The sequence below is a fragment of the Etheostoma cragini genome, chromosome 19 (assembly GCF_013103735.1).
Source record: "Etheostoma cragini isolate CJK2018 chromosome 19, CSU_Ecrag_1.0, whole genome shotgun sequence".
Lineage (NCBI taxonomy): Eukaryota > Metazoa > Chordata > Actinopteri > Perciformes > Percidae > Etheostoma > Etheostoma cragini.
Genome location: NC_048425.1, coordinates 8966897 through 8992777, shown reverse-complemented (window position 1 = coordinate 8992777; position 25881 = coordinate 8966897). Strand labels below are relative to the sequence as shown.

At 40.4% G+C, this 25881-nt stretch overlaps 3 protein-coding genes and 1 long non-coding RNA gene across 8 annotated transcripts in view; 2 read left to right on the top strand and 2 right to left on the bottom strand.

The window, feature by feature from the left end:
• The window catches only part of LOC117934879, a 19271-nt gene extending 6841 nt beyond the window's left edge, over positions 1-12430 (bottom strand). The window contains exon 1 of the long non-coding RNA XR_004654581.1: positions 11785-12430. This is a non-coding gene — a long non-coding RNA (uncharacterized LOC117934879). The remainder of the gene's footprint in view (positions 1-11784) is intronic.
• On the top strand, positions 1582-12476 carry serpine1 (serpin peptidase inhibitor, clade E (nexin, plasminogen activator inhibitor type 1), member 1). 3 transcript variants are annotated; one of them, XR_004654572.1, is made up of 9 exons: positions 1582-1841; positions 2124-2348; positions 2637-2831; positions 2959-3157; positions 3322-3422; positions 3973-4059; positions 4288-4371; positions 5387-5489; positions 12452-12476. XR_004654572.1 is itself a non-coding variant. In XM_034856809.1 (8 exons), the coding sequence occupies exons 1-8, from the start codon at positions 1604-1606 to the stop codon at positions 5431-5433; spliced, it is 1176 nt and encodes a 391-aa protein (XP_034712700.1). In that variant the 5' UTR covers positions 1582-1603; the 3' UTR covers positions 5434-5683. The 3 variants fall into 3 exon arrangements, 1 of the variants encoding a protein (XP_034712700.1); XR_004654573.1 differs by having other exon boundaries at positions 12456-12473; XM_034856809.1 differs by lacking the exon at positions 12452-12476 and having other exon boundaries at positions 5387-5683.
• ap1s1 (adaptor related protein complex 1 subunit sigma 1) lies at positions 12457-22700 on the bottom strand. 3 transcript variants are annotated; one of them, XM_034856901.1, is made up of 6 exons: positions 22520-22700; positions 22351-22431; positions 19346-19524; positions 14616-14724; positions 14041-14178; positions 12457-12733 (listed from the first exon to the last, which is right to left on the bottom strand). In XM_034856901.1, the coding sequence occupies exons 3-6, from the start codon at positions 19522-19524 to the stop codon at positions 12686-12688; spliced, it is 474 nt and encodes a 157-aa protein (XP_034712792.1). In that variant the 5' UTR covers positions 22351-22431; positions 22520-22700; the 3' UTR covers positions 12457-12685. The 3 variants fall into 3 exon arrangements, with proteins under 3 accessions (XP_034712792.1, XP_034712791.1, XP_034712793.1); XM_034856900.1 differs by lacking the exon at positions 22351-22431; XM_034856902.1 differs by lacking the exons at positions 22351-22431; positions 22520-22700 and adding an exon at positions 21453-21486.
• A 2786-nt stretch (positions 22701-25486) lies between these two features.
• The window catches only part of vgf (VGF nerve growth factor inducible), a 6227-nt gene continuing 5832 nt past the window's right edge, over positions 25487-25881 (top strand). The window contains exon 1 of the mRNA XM_034856734.1: positions 25487-25751. The gene's annotated coding sequence lies outside the window, so the exon portion shown is untranslated. The remainder of the gene's footprint in view (positions 25752-25881) is intronic.

The following is a 25881-nucleotide window of genomic DNA, read 5'->3' as shown; positions in this document are numbered from 1 at the left end:
CCCACAGGGGATGGAATCAAGTCAACGTCAGTCTTTCATTATAGCAATAAAGTCAACATTATTATTAATTTTCCAATGTGTTCCTTACTGTTATGACATGGTATAACAAAAACCCAAGGAATAACAGGGTTGTCTGGCGATTTTGGAGATTTTGAACATACAGCATTGAAAGAGTTATTAAAAGCCGTAACCAGGGTTTTAAAAATATTGTGGTCCTCTTGCATAGTTTAAATAAAAAACTTTTCTATATTTCTAGAAAGGGTGCTGAGGATTTATTATTATTTCTACTGAGGTGGAGTAGGTGGAGTCATTTTATACTAGCTTTCAAAGTGAATGAACAAGTTAACACATTCATTTTTAACTCCACTAATTATTTTTGATGTGTGATAAACACATGCATATTCTGTGTTTGGGGCCTCAGGCCACTCTATAGTTTGGGAAATCAGGCAGCGAAGCGGCATTAACGTTGTGGATGGCTAGCAGAAACATAACTCCTTGAGTAGAAATTGATAAAGAGAAGGGTCTTTAGAACGGCAAGTTAAGTTTAGAAGCTTTTCCAGATGGTTCTCTCCACAAGACGATGTGAGCTGAGTCACCAGTGGCGGACGTCCAATCTCAAATACCCATTGAGCATTAAACACTTGAAAATGTCCCTTTCAAAGAACATTTACATGTTCAATTAATCACAAATTTACTGGACAATCGTGCGATTAAACATTTCGATTGACAGATTCGATTCAATTTTATACCCATAAATGACTTTTTGGGGACATTTTAGGCCTTTATTCGACAGGATGGTTGAAGACAGGAATGGGAAGAGAGAGGGGGAATGACAAGGAGCGACTTATGTTATACTATATTATTGCTAGTATGGGATTATTTTTGTGCCTTTAAGTATAGCAAGCGGTGTTAAGGTACAATTTTGAGATACTATAGTGTATTTATCCATGGCCAGTGGCTTTTCTGAGGCCACTATGGCGCAACATGGGAAGTCAACCTGTGTGTAGTCCTCTGTGGTGATCAGTGAGGGTGTGTGTGTTCAAAGCTCAATGTGATTGCTAATGCAAACAGAGGCTGAGGTCCCAGCACTGACCTGTGATCAGCAGCAAGTGTACGTTGCTGCTGCTACAGTATTAGGAGCTGCTCTACCCTCAGTGTGCACCATTGATGTCTGCAGTGGAACACCGATGTTACTGACGCACACAATTTCCAGACACCTTGACGTGAATTTATACACATTCATGAGTCACACAAACGCGCATGCACATGCGCACACACAGGCACACACACAGGCACACACACACAGACACACACAGAAAGAATATCCTTGGCTTCTTTTCCTACTCCTACATTTTTTATTGAACACATCTGCAAGCTGTTTAGATTCCCTCTGCAGTGTTGAGCAATCCAACAGACTTACTGTTACCTAACAGTTTCTTCATCTTTAAAGAGCACATGGGGCAACATTTTTGGACTGGAGATATCCATTCAACATATTTACAAGGATTACCTAAGTTTTTACTTTTAGCTGTCAAAATTCAATTGTTAGAATACAAACCAACCAAGATTAAACTTACACCTATTCTCTTCTTTCTTACCCAGGATGCTTTGCGTGTCTATTTTCCTGTTGCTGACGTTGAGCAGAGTGGGACTGGGCTCTCTGCAGGATAAACAGACTGACTTTGGCCTAAAGGTCTTCTCGCAGCTTGCCCAGGACTCTGTGGACAAAAACATGGCCTTGTCCCCGTACGGCGTGGCCTCCGTCCTGGCCATGGCTCAGCTCGGTGCAGCTGGAAACACCCGCAAGGCCTTAACTGCTGCGATGGGCTTTTCTCTGCAAGGTGAGTGATACGTAGGCTAGGTTCAAATAATTAGGATTAGGAAATGTGGACACAGAATTCTGAAGATTCTTCTGCAGGTTTCTTCCCGTTTTTTTAACAAAAAAATTGAACTAAGAATGTCAACACAACTCCACCCCAAGCAAAATACCTTTCCAAGCTGAAATTCTGCAGATTTTAATTCTTGAAAATGTTACTTCCCCCACTGGTAATCCTGGTTTTAAAAGGTATTTCATAAATAACTTACTTACTTACTAACCATAAACAACATTGCCTCTTGTGCAGAGCGAGGGATGTCCCGGCAGCAGCGTCTCCTGCAGCGGGACGTTTCCAGTGAGGAGGGGGTGGAGACAGCAAGCGCGGTCATGGTGGAGAGGAAGATGAGCCTGGAGAAGGGATTCCGCAGGGCCCTGGCCAAGGCCTTCCAGACCCACCCTAATCAGGTGGACTTCAGCAAGCCAGAGGAGGCAGTCCGCGTCGTCAACTCCTGGGTCTCCGACCACACTGGAGGTACAACTGGCTGACAGCATGTCGTCTGCACGATTCTTAAAGGACTCCTCTGCAATTTTGTTTGAAGTGGCCAGGTTTCCTTTGATTTCTGCTTACATCATATACACTAAAGAAAGTGAAATGTATATGAGAGCGTTTCACTAGTGTATATATTATTCTCTAAATCTATTTTTTTCTCATCTCTTTTTGTTTTTGCCTGCTGTTTTCAGCACTTTGAATTGCATTTTGTTATGTTTGAAAACTACTCTATAAATAAATCTTAATTGATTGATTGATTTTCTTCTGCAGGTGCCATCCCCGAGTTCCTGGCATCTGGATCTCTGTCTGATGAGACCCGTCTGGTCCTCCTTAATGCCCTCGACTTCAAGGGTCTCTGGAAGGTTCCCTTTGACCCCAAAATGACCCAGGAGAGGATGTTCCACTGTGCCAACGGCAGCAATGTACCCGTGCACATGATGAGACTCACCAACCGCTTCAACTATGGTAGGTTCAACCAATGACTCAGTGAACTTTATCTACATTTTCCATTGGGTTCCAAAGATGGCAAACTTTGTGCTACTTGAAAAAAATAAAAACTAAGTACATTTGTCTCCTCCTCTTCAAACAACAGGCGAGTTTGTGACTCCCGAGGGGGTGGACTATGATGTCATTGAGGTTCCATACGAGGGAGACTCACTGAGCATGCTCCTGGTATCGCCCTTTGAGCCTGAAGTTCCACTGAGCACGCTCAGTGCAGATCTGAGCAGCCAGCGGATTAAGCAATGGAGAATGGAGCTGAGAAATGTTAAGCGACAGCTGGCCATGCCCAGGTAAGGGAGACAGGCTCAGACTGTTTGTGGGTAGCTAAAATGAAGTTATTTAGAAAATACTTTCACATTGACTTAGTGTAGTGTTACAGTCCTTTGTGACATGTTGATTTTAAAAGGCTTGAGCAACCAAGATGAAAACTGAGGGTTTGTGTGTGTTTTTGCAGGTTTACGCTGAACTCTGAGGTGGACTTGAAGACTGCTCTGCTTAACATGGGTCTGGGAGACATGTTCAACCTGGCTACTGCTGACTTCACACGCATCAACAGTGAGTTAACCTCCTATATAGTAGGAAGAACAGCTAGTTAGGTTGGAACTTTACCAGAACAGAGCATGTTAAACTACAGTTCATAGCTGTAACTACACATAGTGTATAATGTAGAGTATGGTGCATGGATATATTTCATTAGCTGGATACACACCAAAGGTTTTTCAACCCTTGTGTTGTCTTCCTGTCAACCATGAACTTCTTGTCCTTCAGGCCAAAATTGAAAATAACTTTTTGGGTGCATTCTTTGTTGATGTTTCAGACACTTAAAAAAAAAAAAAAAAGGTTTTGTCAATTTTTTAAACTTTTTTTTTAAATTCATGGTCAATAAAACAAATTCATGACGTTTTACCAAATTTTTGAGTTAAAAAAGCAGAAATTATTAATTATTCTGACTAATAGTTAAGATCAGACGTTGTATCCATACTGGGTAACGTACTTTCATTCATCCATGTTATTTTAGGGCAGGTTTTAAAATTGCTTTTCTCGGTACAAGGAATGTTTTTCAAATATAAAAAGTGTCTAATCAGTGTGTGTTTCTGCCCTCCAGCTGACGAGAGGCTGTGTGTGTCGAAGGTTCTGCAGAGAGTGAAGATTGAGGTGAATGAGCAAGGAACCAAGGGAGCAGCAGCAACAGGTAGGCCCAACACTAAATCTCACCCATCCCCCTCCTTTAAGACTTAACACTATAATGCTATGCATATATGGTACAAATTCCTAAATGTATTTTGTGTTTGATAAACTTATGACACACAAAAGTATTGAGAAGTATCCGGGGCTCTAGGAAAAAAAAACAAAAAAAACAATGACGGGATCCCACAGCTACATACATTACAGACTGGTTTTCATTCCTTCCCTCCATTAGCTGCGGTGATGTTTTCTCGCATGGCGGTGGAGGAGATTACTCTAGACCGACCCTTCCTCTTCCTCATCCAGCACAAACAAACAGGTAACACTCTTATTATGTTTTATTTTGATATTCCATTTTTAGCATGGACACGTTCAATCTCAAAACGGTGTGCACGGTTATATGTTTCCGTGTTGTATAACGTTTCCTCTGCATAGTGTGAAACAGCTTTGTTTGCTCTCGTTTGGTGAGTGTCCCTCATTGCCAGACCTTCCTCCACAGCGCTGCGGAGGAGGGTCTGGCTAGTCCACACAGCATTCTGGGATGGGAGAAATACGTGCTCTGGTTTATTGCCATACCTTTAAACCGATCACAATAGTATTGGCCGGTGCTAAGCACCGGACGGAGCCACGGTGCCTCTGCAAAATAGCCTCGGGAAGGAACTTGTTTTGGTGGAATATGTGAACGTTCAGAAGTTGTTTTAGTCGTGCAACAGAAAACTCAGATTGGACAGATAGTCTAGCTAGTTGTCTGGATTTACCCTGCAGAGATGTAGTCCTCAGAAATCCAGCGTTGTTTAGACACAAAGGAAGGGAAAGGTGCCGGACATCCGGTCAAAAAAAGGAGGACATACAGCGGAATCTCCAGTCAACGGAGCAATCCTAGAAGGTGGAAGGTCGTGGATTTAGACGAACTCTTTTATTGGCTGTGTAACTGGTGCTCGCAATCAAATCGAGACTCTCTCGCCACAGAGTTACTATACACATTCCATATGTATGGGGGACCGACCCACTGGGGCACGTGGTCCATTCTCTGGCATATAGGCCCGGGTGTGCATGGGTCCAATCATTTACTGTGATTGGTACGGTCTCTGGGCGGCCTTGCCCTAAAGAGATAGTCTCTTCACTCAGGGAACCAAGGTTACCGAACAATGGCCAATCAGCAGAGCCGTGTCTGTAAACTCGTGGTAGTAAAAAAGGCAGAGTGCTTGCGCACACAACAGGGTGTTTGACAAACCAACTTTTTAGTTTAAAAAATGAACCTGTATTGCTACGTTTTGTCTGGGCTCAACACGTCCCAGGTGTGGTGTGTCTAATGTTTCACTTCCTGTGTTTAGGTGCTGTTCTGTTCATGGGTCAGTTCAACCAGCCTCAACAACAATAAGACCCGCCTTCATTCCACTGTGTCCGACTACTGCTGCTCATACTCCACGTGAAGACCACACCAGACCCATTGTCCAGGCTTCATTTGACTCGACAGACTTATTCACTATACTATAATGTACGCTACTTAATAAACAAGAAGACTGGGGCAAAGGGAAACACAGACTTAACATGACAGACGTTGGGAATATGATTGACTGAGAGTTTATGTTTGCTGTTAATTTATTACCTTGAATGTTTGTGGTTGACAAAACAGAAAGAAATATGAAGGAAATGTATTCATGAAATAATTTTACTGTTGTCTGACAAAACAGGCAACGATGCACTGCATAAATACCCAGAACAAATGTTTTTTTCATCTATTTTTACATGTTTTTCTTGCCAAGTTAGATTTGTATTTTGCTGTATTTATATTTATTAAAATAATATTGTTTTTACAAACATGCAGTCTGTGATTTCTGAAGTGTTGAGATCTGCGGTAGGTCAACACTGACCTCTTGTGTTCAAACAGCCAAAAGTCAGCATCAGGACTTTTAAAACAACATGGCCATGCTTTACACACACTAACAGTTTTTACTTATTTGCTTTGGCACAATATTGAATAACTGTTAAACTTTATCAATCTATATGACTATTTATGTTATCATCGGGTCAGTTGTTTACATGTACTCATTTGTCCTTGCTTTGGTTGTAAGCATACAACCTTTTACTAGTCTCCTGATCAGTGATGGACTAAGATCGAAAAACGGCCCTATTAGTTATTAACTCATTAGTAAGTCTGCCTTTCCATGCAATTCACCACAGTACAAGCTTGAATATTTGTGGCTTCGTGAATAAAATAATTTTCGGACCATCCTGCATTTGTCCTAATTCCAGACAGCCAGTCCATCACTGGTCCTGAGTGCTCGCTTTGTTTCAGGAACGTATAACGTTTTTTTGTCATGTGTTGGTTCATAATGCTGCGAGCGCACGGCTCCATCACACAAATAACCGCCGCATCTACTGACGTAACAATGTTTTCAGCTGTGACTTTGTCTGAAACCCGCCCAATGCTGCTTTGGCTTCCTTGTTGGCCGAGAAAGGTTTTGAACCCGTAATTGCCAATTGCTATTTAAAAAAAAGAAAGAAAACAAAAAACAAAACAAAACTTACTAACTGTACCTTTAATAAGGACTTTGGAATAACGTTTTTTTCCATGCTTTGCATTTTTACGTGCATTGCCTGTTGATTTGACATATGGTTGCACACATGCACAAAATCACGGTTACAAAACATCAGAACATTTTATTCAGCTTAAAATGGTTTATTTCTTTATAAAATTACATTCACACACAGAGTCCCTTTAGCCTGCATTATTGAGCTTTTACTTTCCTACCCCAAGGCCCCTTGACAGCTCTGTAAACCATTCACATGTCTCGTCCTATCTTCCTCCAAACAACTTTTAACAAAGATTTCAAATCAAAATTTTCATTCTCTTTCACAAGAACCAATTTATAAACAAGACAACCACCAAATTGATTAAGTCATTGCATATGATGAGCTGATTAACCAAAACACAAAGTCCAAACTGGGCATTAAATACAAACTCACCCAAAAACATTCAACACACTATTCAAAGTCTCTTTGGAGGAAGAAAGGGGGGAGCAGAGGCCGGGGTTAATGACAAAACCTTAGGAGGGTGTATGCTCAAATGTACAGAAATATGTGAGCAGGATAACAACGCTTTAGGAGCTCCTAATATACTCCTTTCAGTGTCATATTTATACTCCCGGGGAGTACTAGAATAGGTGTACATGCTTTGATGTTCAAAAAAAATGGTGTTTCTCATACTGCCCATTGCTGCAGCACCTTTGCCTGAAACACTCTCTTGGCGCGTCTTCCTGAAAAGCCCGGTCTGCTCTGATTGGTCAGCTGGCCCGCACACGAGACATTTCAGACAGTTGAGGAAAAGTCTGTGGGAGAATAAGCTCCATTTGGAGTGAAATGTTTTTTGTACTTGATACATCTATTACATACTCAAAAAACTATATAACACGCTAAAAGACAGGAAAAATACCAAAAAGCATAATAGGGGCTCTTCAAAAAAAGCGCTCATCAGGACGTCAAACATCTGGAAGCCCCTTTCTGAAAGTAAAATCAGAAAGTTATCTCTGCTAACTTTCTAACAGACTAGGGCCAGTTGTGTGGAGGTGGGAATGTTACCTCTGTCATTTAATGTGTGTGTCGTACACCACCAGAAATGCCTTCAAAAGAGACACCGTCTGAAATTGCGAGCCGTTATTGCATCATGACTATAGAAACTAAACCGTTGGAGAGAGATCGGGAAGGCGTGGGAGCGGTACGAGCCAGGAGGATGCTAAAACTTGTTAGCCTTTAGTTGAGGTTGAATTGGGATTAGAATACAAATTTGATTTTTTTTGCACACCCCTAATATTTAAATTGTGAGATTCAAATAAAAAGTATGAGGAAAAGGCAACACTTAAAATTAGGATGTCTAACAAGTTCATAGAGAAACTCTATGAAATGAGTCTCAGAAGTCAAACATGTTGCCCCTAATGCTGCTCAGCACATATCAGCTACAATCTGGTGTCTTTGTTTTGCAACAGTTCAACATATCGTACCCCTTGTGTTTTTTCCCCAGTTGTTCCCCCACATGCTGACAAAGAAAACAATCAGATCACACAGTGAGCCCTTAAAACACAGACTGACATTCAGAGTTGAGCAGAGGAAAGTAAGGGATTAGTCCCTGCTGTGTACAGACGGCGGCGCTGTGGTCGTCGAACTGACTCTTTGAGACAGGTTCAGGCTCAATGTCCTGCAGCAGTTTTTTTTTTTTTTTTTTTTTAAACACACAGGAGGTACGCCTGCAAATAGGTCCCATTTGAGGATGTAGTTCTTCTTAAAGAACGTAGTGTCGCAGTCCAATATTTACTCAGAAGTTTTCTTAATAAGCAACCGACATGATCAGCAGGTCACGTATGAGCAGAAAACAAAGAAAATTAATTTCCTAGAAATCAGGAGATGTCTATCCAGAACTCTTGAGAGGACATTATAAGGATGAAAAAAAAACATGCATACATTTTGAGGCAATACAAGGAAGATCTTTCTCTCTAGGATGAATGGAAAATGTTTGAAAACCCTAGTCAGTGACAGCCACTGAAACAATATCTGGAATTAATATTGAGATGTAGCTTCAAAGAAAACAGTTTCCAAAAATATCCGTTTCAGCTGAGTCACATGATCATTCATACAGTCGTAAGGTAGCACATCACCCAGCCCTATTTTAGATGAAAGTTTTATGAAAGCACTGACAGTGATACATCGTCACAGCATCAATAGTAACGTCAAGACAAACAGGCTTTTGTAGAGACAGTCTAGCTCTTAACCAATAGTCAATGGGGAGGTAATAGAAAACTTAGGAGCTTGATAAGAAATAGAATTTTATGAATATTTCAGATAAATCAGTTGAAGAACGTTTGCTGATTTTTAAAAACTTAGATAATAGTTTTCTAGGAAGAGATCTGCCGCACTTTACGTGATGGCCATATTCTGAGTGTTTGTACAAACCCAGCATCTGATTGCAAAGAACTTTATAGTAACATACTCGTCCCGGTCCACATCCTTTTATAAAATAAACATGTCATGCATAAGATTACGGCAGAACACAAACACACAAGGTAAATTATACATACAGTTCAAATATTGACGCCAGGGTTTCCCCCAGTGTATTGCAGGCCTGGTGACCCACCGGGCCTAGGTTGCCCCTTAAGCCACTGGGAGTTAGTTTGGAATGTTTTTTTAAAAGAAAATTTTGAAACTGCAGTTACAGTGGGGCGGCTCGGTTGGAAACATCGTCATATTTTGACATCTCCAGTTAGCTTTTAGAGCTGACTTAATGTAGGGTTCTATGGAATCTGTCTTACAGCTTTTTTACATTCTCAATTTCCCGATTCTGGTCCCCAGCCGGAGCCTCGATGAAGAGAAATAAAAGAAACTCGCCACCAGGCTTACCAACTTTTCTGAAGGAAACCCTGCCCTCTGAATTGTTGGTGTGAGTAGAGTTGGGCTCTGATTGCTGTGCCTGTTTTGGATCTAGTTCCAGAATATTTGGTCTTGCAGAGTTAAAATAAACATTTATCATGTTTAACGGCAACACATTATTTCAACTGAAGCCAATTTATGTTAACTGACTCAAAAAATGTAACGTAACATTTGTTTACATCATGTCAATAGTTTCTGTTTGTCAGTTTAATAGTCTGACTTGTACCAGTACTTGGATCAAGAAAATAGAAAGCAAGTTTTGCAAAGTAAGTAGATTACACAAGTTGGGCTTTGATTATTTTTGTAAATTTGGTTACAAATCTTCAAGGTTAATCTATACAAAAAAGATTTGGATTCAAAGAGTGGATTCAATTCTGGATTCAGATTCAATAAAATGCCGTCGAACCCCAACCCTACGTGTGAGCATCGTCTTAAGAGGTTTGTGCGTTTGGTCACCGACACTAAATGATTTGTCTGATTACAAGCTGATCTGGACTAAGTCAAATGAAGGCAAGTTGAAATAGAAAAAAAAACAAAAAACTTTCCCACTTGATCAAGGGAACAAAATGTATACAGCGCGTTGATAGACTAAACCATGATCTGAAACCTGAGGTATGGAGCCACCGTGACCATGGTGCTAAAGAATATGCTCAAAACTGGTTGCAGGCATTCTACTGTTTAAGAAATGCACTTTGCTTAAATTAAATGACATTGTAAAGCCCAGTCCAAACCAAAGACCGTCCAGTTAGGACAATGCGATGAGACAAAACGGTCTAAAACTCAGTTTCAACCAGTTGACAGTTTGTAACATAGAAATAAAATAGATTAAGGATCATTATATTTCTAGAGATTGTAGCTGACTTGACCAGCTGACTCCTCTATTGGCTGTTGAAAAAGGTGACGTCCCTTACGTTCTAAAACCAGCCTCTGGAGAACTGACCAGCTGTGTCGCAGCGACGCCATTAGCTGGTTTGATTCAAGTTTGAGATGGGCCGGTTCAGACCGCAGCTATGGTCTAAAAAGGTTCTGTCTCGTCGCAAATCTTTGGTCTGACCTGGGCTTAACCAAGTTGAACAAAGCACCACTTGCAGGAAGAGCATTCATATCTGATCCTGCTCTTTAACTTTACTGATTTCCATCACTCTAGCAGTGGCTGGTCATCTTGCCTAGGCTGCCATTTCAAACAGATCCTAAATTTAGATCACAAACATCAGTAACAACCACACATTCAAAATGATTAAACATTATAAAAGCATGTACCATTGTCTAAAATTCAGTTTCTTCTAGTTGCCTTGGATTTCAGTCCCAACAGTAGTACCAGTCTGTAGTACCAGCTGAACCCCCCCACCCGCCTGTCTCAGTGGCTGCTTCCTGGTGTCTGGGAGGAAAACTCTCTGTTGCATGTTAACTTGCATAAGACAGACTTGACATTTCCATCTCGTCTGGTACATCAGTCCGCTTGCGGTACATATGCATGGCTAATATGTAAACAAGGCTGTGATGCAAATCTCAAAATGTCTTTGGTTCATTATTCACAATCCACAATGCAGTCCATCCCCACTGGGCCCACTGAAAGATGGGGCAATCACAGATATAGGAATAACTTCCAAACAGTACAACTCTGCCTTTATGAGAAGAAGAAAAAAAAATTAAAACACCAAGTGTAGTTTACATAACTGTAATAATATATTGAGAGGGATGTTTTTGACAACACCTCAGGATTATTAGAATTAGAAGATTATGATAATGACAGGGAGGGAGGGTGTGGGGGGGGCTCACCAGATACTCATCACACATTAGCTTGGTAGAAAGGGAGGGGAACCGGAGCACCCAGAGAAAACCCATGCAGACGCAGGGAGAACATGCAAACTTGACACAGGAAGGCCCGGGACAACCAGGGTTCAAACCCGGTGCCTTCTTGCTGTGAGGCCATTACCACTGGGCCACTGTGCTGCGGATTAAAGAGAATTACTATTTAAACACAACTTTTGCTGTGTTAACATGGTTCCTGTGTGACACACCCGTTATATTGGTGAGAACACACTTCAGTGGAGGAACCCACATTCAGTTTGCTTTTCACCTGCACGTTGTGTGCTATTTGCCTTGTTTCATGTTATCACACACACAACTAAGCGGAACGATGGCCAACGCTGTTATAAAAACCGGTTTGTATAAGCAAAGAATTTTACTTTAAAAAGTTATGTTCCACATTTTTCTGACCAGTTGATAACGCATTACGCTGTTTTTTTGTGCATACAAACTGCGTGGCGACATGTCCACAGGACTGTGTACGATTGGCTTAATAAAACACAAACTTCAGGGGGGCGTGTTTCCGACTTCTGAGTATAAATACAACGCACTAAAAGCCTGATAAAATCTTCCTCTGGCCCACAAAGCTTAAAATTAAATTAAATTAAGTCACACTCTTGCACTGCGTGACATGTTCATTCATTATCATGAAAACACACACACACACACACACACTGTGGTATATTTAGATTCAGTAGCACATACACCATCCTGCTGCCTGAGATAAACACTAAAACTACAATGTGGATTAATCCGCCGTTGAATATAGTCCCCAAGAAATACACTCATTCCTCCTGTTTGAGTAACAATGTAAAACTACAATAGCCAGCTGTTTCTTGTTTTGTTTCAAATTAATTATATCTGCATAGCTCTTTTAAACATGAACATCTTGGGCAGGAACCAATGGAATTGGAGTGTCACCGTCATCTTAGGAAAGTCAAAGAATTTTGCGTGCGAGATGAACCAACACGTTGTTAGTGTTAGTCTTTTCATGAGAATTGATGAAAATAGAAAAACATGAAATAGCATCAGACTTATCATTTAGCTGATGCCACTTTTATCTAATTACCCAATTCCCTGACCTAGTCCCCGTTTGCTTGCAGTGCCTGACAAACTTTAAAAATCGGAACACACAACCCCCCGATGCCATGCACTCACAAGCGCACGTGCACACACACACACACACACACGCAAGGCAACGCAAGGATGTTCCATTCTTAACTGAGTCTCCTTCCCAGTTAAACACTGTACAGCAGTTGACAGAGCCAAAGATACACAGAACCAACGGTGTCAGTCCAAGCATGTTCAATCCCAGATTGTGTGTCCGATCCCCCCCCCCCACCACCCTCTCAACCAGCCCTCCGCCTTATAGTATCTATAGTCTCTCACACGGCCACTGTGTACTACGCCAGGCCCATCTCCTCCAACACACTCCTGGGGGACTCGTCCTCCTGTCAAAAAGAAACACAGATATGTGAGGATGGAGGACACATTTAAAAAACATTTATCAAACCACTACAGTCACTTTTTTCAAATCATGTGACATTATGGCATTAGGCAACCGTTAAACATTCAGAAATGTTGATAGCAAAACAAACATATTGCAGTCCATGGCAGCCAGAGACTATCATTTTAGGATAATAAAAACCTCACTACTATTTTAGTAGCAACCAAAATGTGCATGTGGGTCGGAGCACTCAAAAAAATTGCCAATCACTGAAAGCTGAAGGTCTGTTTAGATCCATAAGCTTCTCCACCTATTGTGTTATCAGGCAGTGTCCAATTAAAAACCCTATATTTTTGACCATATAATCTGAGCTAATGAACTACAGGAAATAAATGGATGTTAGAAACTGCATCTGTAGAACAAACAAAAAAAAAATAGACAATGTAGATGAATTCTGAACTAGTCTGGCTATCACCAGACCAAGCCAAGCTCAATAGATTTGAGATTGGCGAGTCTGAGCTGTATTTTCTCTGCACAAGAGGCATGACCAACGGGCGTATTTCAAATGACTCTGTACGCAATTGGATGGTCCTTCAACCAATCAGACCAACAATCTGGATGACGTAGAACTGACAGCGGCATCAACGGGTCGCTGCGCTTCAGTGGCCGCTATGTTGAATGTAAACAAGAAGCTACTGGTCGCTTTTCTATCGTGACTGTGTTAAACCCGCCAATAGCGTGCCAGGTAGATATGCCAGTTTGTGATTGGCTCCCACAAAATTGTGAACTGAAGCAGGAAAATTGAACATGCAGGTTTCCAGACCGAGCTCCAGGGCGAAATCAAACCGCTGCAACAATGTTAACGCCGCAGTAGCTTTAAAAAGAACAACCACTCCAGTCCTGCCCACTTTGACCAGATGACCAATCATAGAAAACTGGCTTGGAGTTGCGCAACACTCAGCCAATAGTGGGAAATTGGAACATTTTAGCTTAAAAAATGATTTTGCTGTCAGGGCTTTGTATAGAGTATTACAGAAGACGCCTCGCCTGAAATAAAGACACCCCCCGCTAACATCAATAGAATTTCAGTGAAAAATTCCTGTGTGAAAAACACAGGTCAATGGCATCATTTACTAGGTTGGCAAAAACTAATCAATTAGTTGTCAACCACAAATTAATCACTGTTTTGATTATTAATTAATTGGTTTGAGTCATTCTAAGTGGAAAAAACAGTCAAATATGTTCCTTTATGTTTGTGATAATCTGCTAACTGATATAGAAGGAGAAGTGAAAGCCTAAAGGCCAGGGTACCTCCTGCAGTAGGTCAGCCTGTTCGATGGCTTTGAGGACGCTTTTCTTAGACGTATCCTGGATCTCTCCTCCCATCAGGAACTCATCGAGGATGAAGTAGGCCTTCTCAAAGTTAAAGATGATGTCCAGCTCACATACCTGCACAAAACACACACAGAGCATCAATACTTGCTACAGCAAGGTTTTAATTATTTATGTTTATTGGGAGGTAACCCTCTCACTTAACTCTGTAATATTAGTTTAGCACAGATGCAACACACACATAGCGAAAGGCTGCGATTTATCGCAATAGACTGCGATGTTTTTTGTTAGTTGAAAGAAAGTGTCTTTTTAGTGGTACCTTTTATTTCGTGTGTATTTGTTCAAAAGAAGAAGGCTAGAAATGATTTCCTTTTGTCTGTTTTAAATTCTACAAGCAATTTGTTGTATTTTAGCAGAATACTGAAAGCAGAAGAACTGAGTACACTTTGGTATCTCTTTATCGCACATAATATCAATATTGTGATAGTCAACAACCAACTAAAAAGAGCAAACAGAGCACGAACAATGCAGGGATTCACGGATCTATGACTTACACTGCCAAAGTATTTATCCAGAAGCTCTACGAAGCGGTGGATGACTTCCAGTGTGATCAGCTCATTGTCCTGCTCTTCGATTGCACAACAGAAATACAGGCTGGCGTACCTGCATACAATTACACACACACACACACACACACACACACACACACACACACACACACACACACACACACACACACACACACACACACACACACACACACACACACACACACACACACACACACACACACACACACACACACACACACACACACACACACACACACACACACACACACACACACACACACACACACACACAATATTTAAACGATACAATAAAATCTGACAAAATGTTTAAAATCTGGGTTGGGTATCGTTTGATACAGCTATTAATACCGTGACATTAATACTGGTTCGATAACAATTTTATAAAAAACTAAAATAAATTGTAACATTAAACTTTAAGACACCAATCTTTCATTTCACAGCCAATCACAAACATCAGAGATCTTGATAGAAACATGCTGCGTGCTTTGCTCACTGCATTGATGAGATTTACTCCTTTGGTTTTGAAATTGGGTATTGAATGATGTGGCATTTTTTGATAATTTAGAGGCAATTTGGTCTGTGCCTAAAAAGTATTAAAATCGATATCCAGTCCTGGACAAAATTAATTCTTCTCCATGGTAAACCAGGAAAAAAAGACTAAAACACGCCCTGTTTTAACCAAGTGAAAACATACATATACATATATCTGAAGTACCAATTATTGTGTCTACTGTCTCTTATCAAAGCTAAAAAATGTTGAGCTGTAGTTCCTTTTAAATGCCACTAGATAGTGCCTTAGAGGAAACAAACTAATGGCTTTACTGTATGGGCGCTGCTGGGCAACATTTACAAGTACTTCTGTTCAGAGCTGGGCAATATGGAGAAAATCAGATATCATGATATTCTTGACATTTTCTAGCCTCATATATTGATATAATAACAATATATTGCCCAGCCATACTTCTGGACTGTTCTTAACCAGGATCCCGTTTCCCATGCTGGTTATCCTCCCCTACACATGACGCCCCAAATCTGTCCGTCATACTGTTTGTAGAGCTCCTGGAGTTGTTGTCGTAGTGTTTTTCTGGCTCGTGGCCTTTTTGATGCCTCATTTCCTGCAAAGCCTTTTCATCTGAATCTCTTTGTACATCTCCTGAATATGTTTTTCTGGCTATTCATCTCTTTCTCAGATTCTGCATGCAAATGCAAATATGTTTGTTGAAATAACTAAACTATCAGCTGACATTTTTGTCTACCTGCACTTCACCTTCATGCAAAGGGAATAGTTAAGACGGTTGTCCAGAAGAAACAGTAACAACAATGCAACCATGTAAATTACTGCAAAAATCACATCTTCTGTTATTGGATCCGAGGTTTTAAAGTTTTAAAGAGTCTTAAAGATGACTTAATTAAAAGGCATAGTTTGTCCAACCAACAGTCTAAAACCCAATATTATTCAATATACTACAATCTAAGACTGAGAAACATAAACTCACATGTCAGAACCTAAAACTATTTGTTTGGCATTTCTTTCGTTGGAAATAGCTTAAAATCCATTCTGTTAGTCATGGTTGTGGTTTCTGTAGTGATTTTTCCAGTTTAATTTGCTAATTCATTTCCTGTTTTCTTGTGGTTCACAGTCATGTGTTCCTGTGTTCTCTGTTGTATTTACCCCATTCCATCAGTGTGTATGTTTCATGCTTCAGTTTCCTGTTCACTTTGTAGTGTGTGTGTCTCCTGCGTCATGTCTTGAGTTTTTGTCCTGCCTTGTGTTTTCCCGCCTCAGATTGTCTTCTCCGCCCTGACGTGTTCCTCCTGTCTCTCATTACCTTGTGTATTTAATCTCTGCGCTTTCTTTGTCTCTTGTCGGTTCATCATCGTTTCTCCCGGAGTTATTCCCTGCATCTCTTCATCCTTGTGGTGTCTTCAGTTTTGCAAGTGGTTTATGTTTCCTTTTGCCTGCCTTAGGACACTTTTTTTCGTTAACCTTTGCCTTAATAAACCCAGACATTATTAAGTCTATATACCGCAGCATTTGACAGTGTTTTATTGAAATTGAAACTTGTAATTTTCCCATAGGGGATCAATAAAGAATATAAATTAAATAAAATGTATTCAAATAAAATATTGAGTTTGAAAAGTGATTAATTCAATTTGCACTTAAGTTGCGTGTATAAAGTCAAAGTTAAAAGGGACATTTTGTTCCATTTCCTTATTCTGCCATTTAATGAGATTTTTTATTTATTTACATAAATAAATCTTGAAATTTTAAATTCAATGAATTAATGTATTTATTGATCTCCATTTACATAAAACAAGTTCATATGCCAGGATTTTTTTTTTTTTAAAGCCAAATGGGCATTTAACATATATATTTGAAGAGTAACACCCTGTCTCTTTTTGTGTGTGAAGAAATTAATTAAAAGGTTGTTTACGTATCAGCCCTGTGCACACTTTAATTCAATCTGTATTGCAAGATGAAGCTTTTACTTTATAATAGTAAATTGTAGGACTAATCATTGTAGTTCTACTTCATCTTGCATGTTAGGACTGATTTTATACATGGTTTACACTTCCTAAACAGTGGATGCACATTTCACATTTAATTTGTCAAAATGGCAGGCAGTAAAAGGGTTAACCGGTGGTTTCCTGGCAAACGGCAGAGCTTCTACTGCTAGTGAGGTATTCCCTCAGTCCATCTCCACTGCAGGATATCCCTGTGTGCTCGCCGCACCACCCACCCACCTGCCCACGCACACGCTGCTTTGTTTACTCAGCCCACCTCTGCGTTCTGCTCTTCAACAGTAATGAGCCCTGACACACTGTGTGTATGTGTGTATGTGTGTGTGTGTGTGTGTGTGTGTGTGTGTGTGTGTGTTTAGATCAATGAGGGTGGACTGCTGGGTCTCACCCTTTCCACCCACCTAAAATCAAATGCGGCTAAGCCCACGGACAAACGGAGGAGAACTTCTCATTAGTCCGTGGGAAGAAAAGTAAAGAGTAAAGAGTAAAGTGCCTCTTGTCGGTAGACAGAAAATAATCACCAACTATAACTACACCAATCAATTTACAAATTTCTCTTATTTTTGCCAAACATACACAGGTTCATCTAGCTCAGGGATCTTCAACAGGGGGTCTGGGGACCGTAGGAGGTCCTCAGAGTCAATGCAGGGGGGCCTTCAAATCATGGTTCATTTTTTAATTTAATTAAATCTGGTCTTCTAGTGTGGACTGTGGCCTGACTGGCAGGGGGGTTAGAACTGGCTCCGGTTTGCCTTTTTATGCTGTTCTAGTTTTAGACTGCTGGGGAACTTCTCTCTCCTCTCTCGTTCCATCTGTGAGTATCTTTGTTGCAGAAATGTTTAATTTAGCGCTGGAGAGCTTATTCCCCCGAGTCCTTATGTCTTTTTGCCCCGCATTTTTCATTGGATTAGGGTGGCACCTAAATCATGGTTGCAGCTGTCACCGTGGTCCTGCTACGTCCTGCAACACCCTGTCCCGCCCTGGTACACCCCGTAACGCCCTGCTACTCCATGAACTACTACAACTACTCTTTCTGGTCACACTTCCGTTCTCTTTATTGTGACTATGAATTGAAAACTGAATTGTTTTAGTTAATAACATTTTAATTACTGGGGACTTAATTAAACTTGGAATAGGGGTAAAATTGGGTCGCTAAGCTCTTCATAATGTCAAATATTAAATGGCTTAAATGGGGAATCAAATCTTTATTTACTGTTTTTTGCATTATAAACATATGCCGGAGCTTTAGGTTGATAATGATATTCAGACAGCCTGTCATGTTAAATAAACACTAGTTTGAACTGCAATGAGTAACTGAGCAGTCACTGCTCATTAAAATGAATACAGATGGCCAGCATTTAATTGTTTTTGTAATTAAAAAACAATTGAACAGCTATTTTTGCATCTCAATGTGCAAGTATGTGAATGTGTAGTCTATACGCACAAGGTTCCACTTCTAGGATTTCTCTGTATCTGCTGGAAATTCTACCTGATGTCCCTCTAGTCGGTAGGATGTCCGGTCACCTTCCTCTTTCTTTCTGTTGTAATTCTAAACTCTGGTGGATTTCTGAGGACTATGGTGAACTGTTAACTAATCCTCAGATCTCTGCAGTGTAAATCCAGACAACTAGCTATCTGTCCAATCTGAGTTTTCTGTTGCATGACTAGTTTTGAACGTACACATGTTCCACTAAAACAAGTTCCTTCCCGAGGCTATTTTTGCCGAGGCACTGTTGCTGGCGCTTAGCAACGCCCAAGATGATTGGCATGTTTTTCTCCCTTCCCGGAATGCTGTGTGGACTAGCCAGACCCTCTAGCAGTCTAGAGGGTCCGGCTAGTCTCTAGCAAAGCGAGACTAGTGAATGTGTGAATGAGAACAGTTTTTCTTTTATGAGAGACAGAAAATCTTTATTGCCAAGACAATAAAAGACATTCTATTCTATTCTATTCAAACAACAAAATGAAACTCTTGGCTGGATGGCTGGTTAAGGGGCTGTCTTTAATATTCTCACTCAGCCAGTGATAAGAAAAAGAAGGTGAGAATGATGTAAAAATAAAGTACCTCGTTAAAAGAATCACTGACACAGACACTTCTGGGAGACACTTCCAGCTGGCCAGTAGAAACGAGTGCAACGTTTTGAGAGTTTATGATTTGACTTTTTCTTTACCTTTTGTAGACAATCTTGAGGTCCCTCCATTCGAGGAAGCTGCACATCTTTGGCTTGCGGGCGAGCACAATCTGCATCAGCTCCCTGACCATCTTCTTCTTGTCGCGCTCCGCTGTGGCGGTGTACCACTTCTGCAGACGCAACTTCCCCTGCCGGCTGAAAAGCAGCATGAAACGCATCTACACACATACAGGGACACAGACAATTAAAAACAAGGGAAAGCATTATTGACGTTATTTGATTTAATATACATTAAATATTGATCTATCTGCCAATAAATGAGAAAAGTGATAGGGCTGGGGACAATGTACATTTGTCCCGATATGATTTTCAAATTTTCATTTATTGCAATTCGATGGTAGGAGTATTGCGGTTCTGCCTTTATCAATGTAAAGTCTTAAGTCCGTCTAAATACCTTCATCAAATCCGCTTTCAATTTTCATAATTAGATTTTAATACTGATGTTACGTGCTGGCTTTGGCTTTCCGTAAAGCGAAGGTCGAGGCTTTTATCATTTTAGACCAATAAGGTCCACTGATGACGCAGGAAGCCTTTACACAGTTGAGAAATTATTGTTCCTGAAAAAAAATAAAAATAAAGTGTCCTCTCTGAGTCATTTTTTTAGTTACACAAGCACATTCACCGCCCTCTGCCTGATTAAACCACTGCCACTTTCCAGTTTTAGAACACTAATTTTGCCCATCCCATTTAGCTGAGAACTTGGGAGAAATTCTCTGATAACTGAACAATATGACATTGGACATTCTGAAGAGATCCTTCACTGTGGTATAATGGATAGGGTGTTATATTTTAAAGGGAGGTTAGGTTATCTTGCTACAAGTCCTTGGCTGCCTTCGTCAATCCCAACCTTTACCGTGGCAGTCTGTAGCCATCGAGTCTCCCAGATGGCTGCAAAGGACTTAATTAGGGTTAGGGTTAATGTGGGTTGACATAAAATTTGTCTGCTGAATATGTAACTAGGCAATTGTATGCTAACACATTAACTATAAGCGGTGATCTTTTTCAATAACAAGTCATCTATTTGATTACTCTTCCCATATTAATAACGTTGTTACCTTTACTGCCAAAATGCGGCGCATTACCATAATTAAAGCTGTTTTTTTCTCTTCAGACCAACTAGATCTCTGAGCCAAAAGGCAAAGACTTTTCTTCTTCCATGGTTAGTGGGCAGTGCACAAGAAAAGCGCATAAATGCTAACGATTGGCTGAGGTTGAGTAAAATTTCATGGTAAGCCAATCAGAGGTAGAGTTGGGCGGGTGTTGGAAAGATTTTCCACTATGGTGCAAAAGTATAAACATCAGGCCATATGTTGTTGGCACTACAAATAGTGTAAATATTTGTTATTTATTTTTGCTATAGTTATTAACAAGCATTATTTAGTTTTGCCAAGTTGTGGCCTGTTGAGGGGCAATAAATATCCAAAGTTCCAAAATATCCATGTTGTTATTTGTATCGATGCACTATATAAACATAACAACTACATACATGGCATTTGATATGAGGCTAGTCTCACTTTGTCCCACAGCAACATTAAAACAGTTTAGATGTGTGTATATTGTTTCTGTTAATAATGTACTGTATTAAGTGTCCATTTCATTATAATATTCAGATTTATCATAAATAATTGAACAAGCAAGTGCATTTTAAATTCAATTAAAGATGTGTGGGGGTGGGGTCACATTTGAGCATTTAAAAATGTACTTGAAAGTAACATATTAGTTATTTTCTGAAGTAACTAGTTATTTTATCATTTGTAACTGAGTATCTAATTTAGTTACTTTTTTTGGAAGAAGTAACTAATAACTAACTAATCACTTTTTAAAAGTAACTTGCCCAACACTGTCTATCAAAACTTCATAAACTGGGCATATCCAGATGCTGTGCATGGCCAATAATTGATTAATCCCTTTAAATTATCAGATTTCTGTGATATCTCACTCACACACGCACGCACACACACAAACTTGAGTGACTATCATCGTAAACGACAATGACTCTGGGACTATTGCAGCTTTAATACAACTCTACAACACACACAACCACAACATAAATCTACTGTCCCATCTACTAGTGATCTTTACTTACATCCACCTGCTACATGTCTTTACCTCTGTACGCTCTGAATGACAAAGAGACAGTGTGGGAGGTGTAGATCCTGTTTGTTTTACAGCAGCAGGACACTTGGATGGAGGATAACTATTTATTGACTGATCAGCTATTTCAAAATGTGTCCCATTTGTTAGGTGCAAAGAAAACTTTAGTGTATATGATTTAGTCACAGCTTCACAGTTCCAGTTCCAGACTCAGACATTTAAAGGTGATACGCTTTTTCAACAATTAACATAACATTGCATGCAGTTAGCATATCTGTCTAAAACCTGGTATTTTTGAACAGCAAGAAAACAGAACCCACAGCTCATTTTCTGTTAAACATCAAAATTACACAGGGTGTTACATCTTCTTTAAAAATAAAAATTAAACCCAACATCTCTACAGTGCAAAGTAAATGGATTACACACATTTTAACTTAATCAAACAACAAAAGATCTTGTTGCGCCGACCAAGTTAGCAACTTCTGAGTGCCAGCAACAATTGTCATTATAGCAATTGGAATTACAGGAGCATTAGTAGCCATTTATATATATTATTTGGACACATACTTTCAGCCATGTGGTGTAAAAATCCAACAGTAACAAATTAATATATGCTTTGCATTCTAATCTGATAATAACTGATTGCTGTGCAAACAGCTGTAGGTTGGCAGGCAGCTAGAAACAGTCATGTGAGTAACAGCCATCTAACTGTCACCTCTATTGTTGACACCGACTAATACCAGGGCCTTAACTCGTTACCTGCAACGAGGAGGCTCAATTTGAACATAAAGTGAGTATCATTAAGATAACGTTACAGAGATAGCAGTACACATATACACACGCTAATTGAAAGGCCTACAGTATGTTAGATATACAAGACTATTTCCCACCTTATGCTGTTATAGGGCCTGTTAGCTTGCAGGCTATATGCTGACAGAAGCCAGGTGAAGGTAGCGCAGGTGGGACACTTCCTGAAACCGTACACCTTGCTAGCATTAGCTTAGCGCCTAGCCCCCTCGGCTTTTTTAACGAGAAAGACAAGCAGGAACGTTAACTTACCATTTGTTTTGTTTTTTTAAGCTACTACGACGTTACAAACAAACACTACGTCTACACTGCCTGGTCCACGAAGAGAAATACACAGCGGCTAACGTTGTCAATGCATGTCTGTGTCAGAGTGGCTGAGCCGAAAGAGCTGAACCCATTCCCTGCTACTCTGAGCAGTTCCGTCTCCAGTGAGCATGCGCGCACAATCGTTTCGCCCTGAGTTTCGCCTCTCAGGTGGTAACATCCACAGCTACTATGACGGTAACCGTTCCCTTAGAAATCGATGATGGTAAAGCTTCTTTTACTTCTTCCTCCTCGTCTTCTTGTTTGTATCACTATTGTACAGTAAGAATAGATATAAATAAAAAAAACTACTAACTAACTTCTTACTACCTCAAAATTGTCAACACTTTTGATAATTGTACAACCACATTGTGCCCTAATTGTTTTTGTTTTTAATTAAAATTGGACAATAATTAATAATATTAAAAATAAAATAAAAAACGTTACTTCTTACAAAAAAAACCCTTCTTCTTCACCACCTGTTTTGGAGTGTGTAGAATCTGAATATCGATCGGTCTAGGCTAGGCTATGGAAAAGCAATCAACAAATAACATAGCAAACAAACAAAAAAACACAAAACAACTACACAAAATGACCCCATATTTTGTAACCTAACGACCCCCTTCTTATTTCCCTAAAGTCAAGTCCTGTGCACAGTAGTGATTTTAACTATATTTCTGCCCTGTCTCTTGCCCTACATTTCTTAATATCTCTGTCGCTAAACAATATTTACTGCAAGATAAGTTTTGAGCATCAAAGCTTCATTTCCTACATTCTAATACACTTTTATGCACCACTTTACAGTGGAAATACCTTTATGTGAAGGAAAAAAACAGATGATGATTCAAAATATATACAAAAAAAATGGAAATGATGTTGTTGTGGGTCATTGGGCATTTTTAAGTGGGTTTATGGAAATCCTGAAGTTTTCTTAGTGGGTTTACTGCGTATACCCGCATATCACATACATTACAGCACTGTCCTGCAGTGCTCCAAATTACCCATAAGGGTTTGCGTACCCCCATTTGAGTTTTAGAGGGACTGGCCTAGTTCTGCATATTTCTATAATTACTGACATCGTGGTTAGTGTCCCTGTTTTGCTTTCAGACACAACAAGTCATTTTTTGGCACTAATTTTGTCAAAAAGTATAAGCTTTTTCAAAGGTGCTCTAAGCGATGTTGGGTGATGTTCCTTCTTGTTGACATACACATTTTTTCAAACAAAAGGAGACTAGTTTTTTTTTTTCTTCTTTACAGTATGTTCAGGGGACAGGCAGCTCGCGGATAGTGAGGGGTTAAGATCTCTACTTCTAGCAAAAAATGTTGTTTTCTGGGTTGTCCCCCAGAACATCACAAGCTTCATTTTCTGCATTCTGATGACTTTTTTGGTGACACATTTGTGCCTTTCTGCATGCAAACATACTGATGCATGGAAATATTATTATTATTATTACTTAATTTAATCTGCTTTTTAAAGGAATTATGTGCATTCCAACAGCAAATATTTGCTTGCAGCAACATTTACACAGACTGGCACAGATTTTGTATGTAGATAAATTGCATTACTAAAACATCTAATTGCCAGATTTCCAGTGTCCTTCCTATCATTCATTTGGCTGGACAACTAAAAAAAACTTTATGGTAATTTTACTTAGTTCCACACCCTAGCCAGCTAAGGTCTTTTGCCTAGATTTCACCCGGTTCTATCTCCACACCCTCCCCTGTCTGTGTACTTCTTCCACTTCCAGGATTAGTCCGGAGCCACAGAAAATTCCGCTGGAAGCATGTCCTTTGCCAATGTCCAATCGGTGTTAGACTAGACTATCTGTCCAGTATGAGTTTTCTGTTGCACAGCTAAAACAACCATTGAACTTACACATGTTCTATCAAAACAAGTTCCTTCCTGAAATTACTTTTGCAGAGGCACTATCATTGCATCCAGATCTTAGCACCGCCCATGACGATTGTAATTGGTTTAAAGAAATGCCAATAAACCAGAACATGTTTTTCTCCCATCCCTGAATGCTGTGTGGACTAGCCAGACCTTCTTGCACAGTGCTGTGGTGGATGGTCTTGCAAAGGGAGACTACACCCTTCCTAAATACACATGGTCTTTGTTTCTTGACCCCTAGGCTGTGTGTAATGAGCAGGTAGACACCGTGCAGCAGCTTGCTGAACTTTGGGAGGTGACTCACTGCAAGGGATTCCTGATTCAGAGCATGATGAGCAGAAAAGGGGCTGTATTGACATAAACGTTGTGTGTATATTTGGTTCTGGGGATACAGTGTTTAATTAGGGAGGAGACTCAGTTAAGACAGGAAGATCCTTGCATTGCCCTGTGTGTGTGTGTGTGTGTGTGTGTGTGTGTGTGTGTGTGTGTGTGTGTGTGTGTGTGTGTGTGTCACGCACACACACACACACACACCTCAGGTCAGGAGGGCCCAAAAACATGCTACATTTGATAGCTTTGTTTGTTAAGGGGCCCACAGAGAATGCCTTTCCACAGCTACACAACAGGGACCAGAATTATGTGCTAAACCACTGCATTCCACCACTGTTCACAGATCACATGTAATGACTAGTTTGCTGCCTGTCTGTAGATATTCTAGAAGGGGAAAAAACAGCCCAACTTTATCATGAAATCCAATCCATGATGATGTTTCTGAAGCTGAGGAAACATCATGTTGGAAGCTGAGGAAACTGCGAATTCATTCAGCAGCTTGTGTTCATTCAGCAGCTCGAGCACTGCAGCTAATTGGTTCGAGAGGAGGGAAGGGGGGAGGAGGAGGGCCGGCAGAGAAATCTTATGAATGAGTCCCGGCTTGGTGACGTCAATGGGGATGGCTTGACGCACGAGTCACGTGGTGCCGGGACTGGCGGAGCTATAAGAGCGGCGCGGCCGCTGTCCGTGGTCCTGACATCAGAACGGACAGGCGGCAGCGGAATCCCGGGAGAGGAGGGCAAAAAGAAATCAGCAACAAAACAACAAGTGACGACACCTAGGCTAACATTAGACACAAACTCACACACAGCCACCAAAACAACAAAAACAAGAAGAAGAAGAAGAAGAAGAAGCGCACGGTGCAGGCAGCGGGCTCTGTGCATGACACTTTCAGCCGCTTTGAGTGTGACGTGTTGAGGCAGGGGAAACTGGAATCCCCTGCTCACTCTGCAACTGCAAGTAAGAGCAACTTATTTGGCATTACTCATATGTTGATTGGCAGATTGTTGTGATTGCACATTGCCATATGTTCACACAGCAAAACTTGGTTGGAGCAATCCAGTTTGCAGTATTGATTCACACATATGTA

Coding starts and splice junctions, on each gene's coding strand:
- serpine1 (XM_034856809.1), top strand. CDS start 1,604: ATGCTTTGCGTGTCTATTTTCCTGTTGCTGACGTTGAGCAGAGTGGGA. Junction 3,158..3,321: donor CGACAGCTGGCCATGCCCAG/GTAAGGGAGACA, acceptor GTGTTTTTGCAG/GTTTACGCTGAACTCTGAGG. Junction 4,372..5,386: donor CATCCAGCACAAACAAACAG/GTAACACTCTTA, acceptor TCCTGTGTTTAG/GTGCTGTTCTGTTCATGGGT.
- ap1s1 (XM_034856900.1), bottom strand. Junction 14,725..19,345: donor CTCAAGATTGTCTACAAAAG/GTAAAGAAAAAG, acceptor AATTGTATGCAG/GTACGCCAGCCTGTATTTCT. Junction 12,734..14,040: donor AGGCTGACCTACTGCAGGAG/GTACCCTGGCCT, acceptor TCTTTTTGACAG/GAGGACGAGTCCCCCAGGAG.